The sequence below is a fragment of the Anas platyrhynchos genome, chromosome 20, assembly GCF_047663525.1.
Source record: "Anas platyrhynchos isolate ZD024472 breed Pekin duck chromosome 20, IASCAAS_PekinDuck_T2T, whole genome shotgun sequence".
Classification (NCBI taxonomy): Eukaryota; Metazoa; Chordata; class Aves; order Anseriformes; family Anatidae; genus Anas; species Anas platyrhynchos.
The window spans coordinates 799,017-807,003 of NC_092606.1; the positions used below are offsets into that span (position 1 = coordinate 799,017).

The 7,987-nt window shown below is 53.7% G+C and overlaps 1 protein-coding gene across 2 annotated transcripts in view; it reads left to right on the plus strand.

Moving 5' to 3' along the window:
• The window catches only part of MNT (MAX network transcriptional repressor), a 28,751-nt gene extending 20,764 nt beyond the window's left edge, over positions 1 to 7,987 (plus strand). For both annotated transcript variants that reach the window (XM_038165615.2, XM_027471962.3), the window contains 2 exons: positions 5,074 to 5,266; positions 6,808 to 7,987. In XM_038165615.2, the coding sequence (XP_038021543.1) occupies positions 5,074 to 5,266; positions 6,808 to 7,523 (909 nt within the window). In that variant the 3' untranslated portion in view covers positions 7,524 to 7,987. The remainder of the gene's footprint in view (positions 1 to 5,073; positions 5,267 to 6,807) is intronic.

Genomic DNA, 7,987 nt, shown 5'->3' on the forward strand with positions numbered 1-7,987 from the left:
TCCTGCAAGACCCCCCTGTGGGGAAGCGAGGTGTGAGGCGTGAGAGCCGTGAGAGGTGGTGAGACGTGTTGAGACGTGGTGAGATGTGCCGTGCGCCGCAGCCTCCCCGCGGGGTGTTGGGGACGTGTCCCACGGGCTGGTGCTGCCCGGGGCCTGCAGGGGCACGGCTGCTCCGCGTGTGGGCACCGGCAAACAGCAGCTGTCGGTGGATAGCCACAGCCAGATGTCGTTCTGTGTCTGAGACCGAGTGGTTGTCAGATAAAAGGTGCTGAGCCCATCGGTGCTTACAGGGAAACGCAGCGGGTGCTGCCTCCCTCGGCAGTGTCGTGCTGCAGCCTGAGCCTGTGGGTGAGCCTGCGCCTTAGGGCCCCGGAGCTCTGCACGATGTCCTCAGGTTCCCTTGCCTCTGGGTAGGTGAGACCAGAGCCCTCTGCCGAGCAAAGGCTCCCAGGAAAATTCATGAGGGATGGCGGCAGGTCGGTGCCCGGCTGGACCTGCTCCTGGCTGTGCAGCCGCGGGCAGCGGGGCAGGGACGGGGCAGCGGCTGCTTTGGCCGCTGGTGGCGGCGCTGTGCCTGTGTTCTGTGGGAGCCTGCGCGGCCCTGCTGCGAGATGGCATCTGTAAGAGCCAGCCGAACCATGCAGTTGCCATGGAAACGAGGGATTTTGTTCCCGTGGCAACCAGCCGGGGCTTTCCCACCAGCCAAGCGAGCTCCCGAGAACAAGCGCCAGCCTCACCTCCGCCTGGGGCCTCATCCTGCCCGGCGCTGCTCTCTGCGCCTCGGGCCGTGCCACCAGGGGCAGCCCAGGCCGCGTGTGGAGGCTGCGGGCACGGCCTGACGCCACGGCCTGATGCCACGCAGGAGGCAGGCACTTGGATTTTGGGCTTGCTCTGGTTCTCCTTCAGCACTGCAGGCTCGGTCCAGTTGGGCACGCGGTTGCTTCAGTTTTAAAGAAACTGTTCCTTGCACCTGAAGAACCTGATAGAAGGCATAGCGAGATACGAAGCAGTGATGTCCATAATTAATATGAGTCATGTAACATCCCAAAAGTACCGCAGGTGGGTGTAACACCTCTGCCAACAGCCTCGGGGACTTAGGCTGTTTGGGGACTGCACTTCCCACAGCGTGCCACCTTCCTCAAGACGTTCCAGGAGGCAGGCTGGTGCCATCCCGCTGCCCTGCTGCGGCGTGGCAGTCCCTGCAAGGGTGGGAGCCTTTTCCTGGGATTTCGCTGTTTTCATTGTGCCCAGGTGTCAGCACGGTGCACGGCACCGCACAGCCCGCGCTGACCGATCGGGTTCTGCTGCAGTCTGCGGGGTGCCACATGTGGGATGGCAGCAGGGGGGCTCCTGGGGCCCGAGAGCTCCGCGGGGTCTGCCCCGGTGTGTGCAGCCACAGTAGCCAAGAGTTAAGGAATCTGGTTCAAAATCACAAATCATTCTCATGATTGCTCATTGATGGGGAATTTTTAATCGGTGCGCGCTGTGTAATAGAGCACAGCAGCTGAAATGTACTTCTGGAAATGCTTATAATTGAAAGCGAGTTTTTAAATTGCTAATATAATGCCTATAAGGGGAGCTTTTTAATAAGACCTTTTAAGCCTCACTGATGCCAACTACAGGGTTAGCATTATTCTTGAGGCAAGCGCAGAGAGCGTCGGGAGCATTATTTTCCATCTTGACATAAGAATAAGCAATTTAATTACAGCCAGCTATAAAATGGAAAATTCTTTACAGTGACAAATGAGCTTTGCAGTGTAGTGACAACAGTAGTTTGTTTCTGGTTTGTTTACCAAATAATGGCAAGTGGGATGCACACAAGGACCAAATAATGGCTCTGCAGTGAGAACGGGCACAAAGGCGCAAAACGTTCCAGCTCGTATCGCGCCGTGTGCTTGCTGCCACTGCAGTTGTGCTGGTTTGCTTTAATAATCCGTGTGGGAAAAGGCGGCTTTGAAGCTGGCAGCTGCATGTATCGGAGGAAAAGCTGATCGCATGGGTAGCAAAGGCAAACCCCGTATGGATTTCAACTTGGTCGCTGCTGTTGCAATAAGAGATGAGAGACCTCGCCGTGCCCTCCCTTCTTCGTCACCGTCTCCACGTGTGCGGGGCGGGTTTGGGGTCAGGCAGCGCCGCAGCCGATACGTGCAGCTGCCCGGCATTGCCTGGCTCACACCCAGCCAAAGGACAGGCGTGTTTTCCCTGGGACTGCTCCCGTACTTTGCATCGAGGCATGCTGACGTGCGTGGCTGAATGACCTTGTAAATACAGCCTTCACTTTCAGAATTGTTCCGCCCTTCTGGGAAATGGAAGAAACTGCCCAACAAGAGGGATTCTCGTCCCTGCAGCACACTGTTCCTGCACGCTTTATGTGGCCCCTGCTCCCGGTTTCACATGTGGTCAGGAGTTAAGCTGCAAGAGCTCTGAATGCTCTGAGTGAAACCACCAACTCCTCTTCACTAGAGCTGGCAGCTGGTGTGCACAACTTCCCAGCCAAAAGCCACGGGCGCATCCGCATGAAAAGCAGGAAATCCGTGATTTCTTCCTGGGGTAGAGAGATCGGCTTCTCCCACAGCACTGTCAGGGTCCGTGATGTGTTTGTAGGTTTTTTTCAAGTGCCTGAGGAGTAAAACAGAAGCCAGATGTAACGGTGTGATTGTCACGGTACCTTCCTTATGCTGCGGAGTAAGAGTTGCCAGAGCAACCAACGCTTCCATTCCTTAACGTGGAAAGAAGCAGTCCTGCAGTGCTACTGGCACAGGAGAAGGGTCTGGGCCGAAATTTGGCGCCTGGGGAAGAGCCGTGCTGGCGGAGCCGTGTGGCGTTGCCCTGTGCCAGGCTGGTGCCCTGGGCCCAGCCCCGCAGCACGGTGGAGGCCTCGCTGCCGGCAGGGCCGGGGCCTGCAGGCCTGGCGGTGCCCCAGGGGCTGTGGCCGTGGCTCCTGCTCCCGCAGCCCTCCTCCAGCGTGGGATGTGATGTCCCTGAGAGCGCTCCTGCTGCCACCAGGGGCTGGCTGAGCTGCCTGGTACACAGCAGGGATTCCTGGCCTACTGACCGCAGCGGCAGGGCTGGGCGGCCTCGTGGTTCAGTGTTTGGGGTTCACCTGCTTTGGGTGCAGCCGTCCTTAAAGCAGTGGCTCCCGGGAGTCGCTGGGGGACTCCGGACTGGTCCTCGGCTGTGGGCAGGGAGCTCCCGCTGTGGGACCACGGCCCAGAAGAAACTGCAAGGCGGTGCAGAGGAGAGCAGCATCTTCTGGGCAGTGACGGTCTGAGGCTTTGGGCCTGGATCACACCTGGGGAGTGCATCCTTCCGCATCCTGGCTGGCAGCTCAGTCTTCGTCCCAGTTATAAGCACTTTATCAAAGCCTCCGCTGTTGCCTTCCCGGCAGCTCCCAGTGGGAGCGGCGCTGCAGAAGTGGGTCAGGCACAGCTACAGGCCTGCAGCTGGCCCGCGCACACGCCTCAGCTGAATGAAATTTCAGACCCGGAAAGACAGGTGGTTGGCCGTTTGTATGAAGTCCTCTTGTTGATGTTTCATTCTTAATTATGTATTTTATGGAGTTTCAGGGTCTCCTCTGCCTGTTTGAGTTTTAGGTTTACATGCTAATTCTGCTGGAAGATCCCAAGGGTTTGGGTTTGGTGAAAGCAGTGTCGGTGTGGTCGCTGCTTATTTTAAAAATAAATGTAACTGCTGTGACTTGCTTTTCTTTTTTTTTTTTTTTTTTGTATAGAGTAGGATCTGTTGTGATAATACAGCTGCAGCAAGAAATTCCTGTTTCAGAAAAAAGGTGGAGGAGACCAGTGCATGTCTCTGAAGGTGTTTTCTGTTTGAGAACATTTGGGCAAGCGCAGTCACAATAGGTCTGGCTGACCCTGTGGTGTTTCTGATGTGTGACTGGAAAGCCTGGCACCTGATGTGGGCAGGGTGATTCGCAAGAACTGACCCATCGACAGGCAGGTGCCAGGTTGGCAGTCTGCCCAGGGGGCTGCCGATGACGCCGCTCAGGAAGGAGCACGGGCAGATGATCACCCCCCCATCACTACCAGGCCCCCAGCAGCACCGATAGGAAGAAACACAGGGGCAGGAGGGGGTCTGCTCCCTGTCCTGCCATCCCTTCTGGGCTGCGTCAGCCCTTCTCACCCAGCCCAGCTTGCAGGGCATCCTCTTGCCCTGGTACAGGAGATCCAGGCGTGGGAGATGGCAGAAGGGCCAAGCTCCTGCTGGGGGCACGGGTGTTGTGCTGCAGGGGCTGGGGGGCTGGGGACAGCTCTGCTGAAGCCTCCCGGACTCCACTTGCAGGGTAGCACACACGTGCAGCTCCTGCAGGGCCCTTGGGACTGTGCCTGCAGTGGGGTGCTGCTGGCACACAGCAAGGGGAGGTGCTGGAGAGGAAGGCAGGCTCTGGTTAATTACACTAGGTTCGTTACTAAGCTGAGTAGCAGCTCAGCCGGGAAATCCGTCTTTACGTGGCGAGCTACAACAAAACACATCCCAGAATAGTTCCTGAAAGATGACTGGGGCCAGCAGACTCCGGCCATCTGCTCTGCCACCTCCCGGCACCTTCCCCTGGAGTGCGCCCGGCCCGACGGGTCAGAAGTGGAGAGAGAAAGAACTGTGGAGGTCAGGAGAGAGAAAGAATGCAGGAAGAAGGTTTATAATTTTCTGTCCGTAGAGTGGCAGAAATACTTTTTTTTATTTTTTTCAGAGAAATACATTTTTTTTTCTGAGAAAAAGCTTCACAGATTTTTCTAAGGAGCTGTAGGCTGTTACCCCGCAGCTGAAGTGCCTCTCACCTGGCGTGGTTAACCATTTCAGCTTTGGAGGCTCATCAGTTTTCCTTCAGAAAACAGAAAGTGGTTGGCCAAAGTAACCCTCCAGGCTTTCATGGCCAGGTCTCGTCCTTTCCCCTTCTGCATGAATTTGAAAGGCATGACTACATCTGATGAGGTCTACACCAGTATAACTGGTAACAGAAGAAAACCAGTAATGGATGTGGGAATGACCGGGTTGGCATAGATTACATTTGTCTTTTTTCTCCCTAGATATATTTTTTTTATTTCTTCCTGTCTTTAGACTTTAAAGAGAAAGGAAAAAGAATATGAGCACGAGATGGAGCGGCTGGCAAGAGAGAAGATTGCTACCCAGCAGCGACTGGCAGAAGTGAAGAATGAGTTGAGCCAGTGGATGGACATCATGGAGATCGACAGAATTATTCGACAGACAGTTCAGCCAGAGGATGACCAGGCATCTACCTCGACAGCATCAGGTATCTGCGATTTCTCTCTTCTTTTATCATCACTGTACATCACCTGCACAGCTGTGTAGTGGTGGTGGTGTTGGGAGTCTTCATTTAGCACTAGCACAGTTCCTTTGCATTCAGAATGAAGTAAAAGGTTTTTAAGTGTTTTGTAATCATTGATGCTGGTCTAATAAAATACTTCTATTTGTGTAAAGTACACTGAAAATCATGCCTCAGCAATGTTAGGTAAATACAAAGTGCAGGTTTGCACATTCAGCCTGCTAGTATCTCACATGAAGCTCCCTGCTCTCAAAATGTAGTTTCCTTCTTGCACAGCTGTGCACCACTGCTCAGTAGAACTGACTGGTGTGTAAGCATCTTGATGTATTTGTGCATGGAGGTGGGAAGGTGTTCAGCCATGCAGAGAAGAAGGAATTGGTACAGGAGAGATCACCAGAGCATTTGACCAACTTAACGAGCCTTTACGTTGCATGAGAAGGATTCACTATGAAGATAAAATGATACTAATGAAACTCAAGTGTGCTGCTCCCAGTAAGAAGTTTCTGTGAGGTAGGAGAGTGCATGCGTTTCTCTGTACCAGTGATCTGCAGCAGGAAGAATAGGCAGTCGTGGATGGACAGTGCTTTGCTTTCCAGGGATCGGAAGGGGGTAGCAATTCTTAACTATTGGCAGCAACTCCTTCAAATCATAACAGCGTTTGCTCTTGGTGCTCCAGGCAGACGATACAGCAGCTTCCAGAAAGGGAAAACATGAACTTTCTGGTTCATTCAGAGTCCTGTATTGGGTTCGTCACCTTTGAACTTGCTCTCAACCATCTCCAGGTGGAAGCTGAGAGTAGGGGTGCTTTGTAATGGCATCAGCCGGCCTCAGCTGAAAATGATGTCTTCGAACTACTCCTAACCACAGCGCTTGCAAAAGGGAAGTACGTTCCCTGGTTTTCCTGCTGCTTCCGTGTCCTCTGAGATTTTTAGTCTACTGCATGGCTGTCCTCAGAGCATGCAGTGCAAGGTGCCCTGCTCACGATCCTCATCTCCTTAGGGTCAGTATTGCCGCATTAATTTGTGGGCTGAATGGAGACTCCTTTTTCCAGAACCAGGCTGAGGAACTTGCTGCCATGTTTCTTCATCGGTGTTTCCTTTCTGCTCTGGGAGCAGAAGGGGTAGTTCCAGCTGGTAGAGCAACTTGCCAGGATGAGAAGTCCCGTTCTCTTTGTGCACGGAGCACTCCTAATCCCAGGTTGTCTGTCTGCCTCTGCTCAAGTTGCTTCCCAATCCTGCCAAGTGAGATCTCTCAGCCTTTTGTGGGCACCCCTCTCTGGGCTGAGAGCCTGGCTCTGTGTCCTTGTCCCACACGCAGACAAGAGAGGGGTGTGCCCACCCCACTGGGGCTTAGTGGAGCCTGCTGTGCTGTGCTGCCCTTCTGTAGCTCAGCGTCTCCTCCTGCTGCCATCTCTTCTGCTTGTGCTGCCATGTAGGAGAGGCTGGTTACACCAGTTCATGCTCTGCTTTCTTTTTTATGGGAGTTTCTTCCTTTCGTTTTTTTTCCAGAGGGTGAAGACAACATGGATGAAGACATGGAAGATGACAGGCCAGTGAACTCTTTACCAAAACTCACCCAGCGCCAGCACCCAGAGCTCCTGAAAGCCGTCCCTTCAAATGCTGCTTCCCATCACCCAGCAGTTTTGCCTCAGCACCTGTCTATCCAGCAGAAACAAACCCCAGCCCACGCACAGCCTCCCATCCAGACACAAGCACTGGTCCAGCCGCAGGCGATCGTCCCAGCACAGACTCACATCGTGGCGGCTTCGACCGTGCAATCGACTGTTATTGCCCACACCGCCACTACCCACGCCTCGGTCATTCAGACTGTCAACCACGTGATTCAGGGTCCACAGACCAAGCACATTGCTCACATTGCACCTTCCACGTCCAGCCCTGTGCAACTTACCACTGCTGCTCAGCCTATCGGCCACATCACTGTGCACCCAGCCACCATCAACCACATGGCCCACCTCGGCCAGCAGCTGCCCATCTACCCTCAGCCCGTGGCCGTCAGCCAGCCTGTGGTGAGCCACATCGCTCACACTATCTCTCACCAGCAAGTGAATGGAACCACAAGCCTTGGCCAGCAAGCGGTGATGGCCAAGCCTGCTGTAGGAACCCAAGTTGTCCATCACCCGCAGTTGGTTGGGCAGACGGTCCTAAACCCGGTGACTATGGTAACCATGCCATCATTCCCAGTGAGCACACTGAAGCTGGCCTAGAGAGGATCGTCCGACGGCGCAGTCGTTGTTGGGAACCTTTCCTAAACTCCATACATTCCAACCACGTCCGACTCCGCGGGAGGGAAGTGCAGCAAACTCGGAGTGGCGGGGTGTGCGGGGCTGGGGCTGGCTCAGCCACCCGGCCGCGAGCCTGCCGGTGATAGCGAGACGGGGCCGCTCTGCACTTGGGTTTTGCTAATCCGAGAAAACTTCAAAGACAGTTGTTCATGGTGATTTTTTTTCCTTTTATGTGTAATCGGTGAAATATGGATATGATGTTCTTAAGCCGTTAATTTTCCCCTTTTATGTGTTGCTTCTTTGTAGAATAAAATTGCTGATCTCTTTATTGAGACATTGCGTAGAATGGGAAAAAATCATAGAAGTCTATATTTATATATATGTGTGTATGTGTGTGTATATATATGTATATACATATATATATATAAATATAACATTTGAAGAAG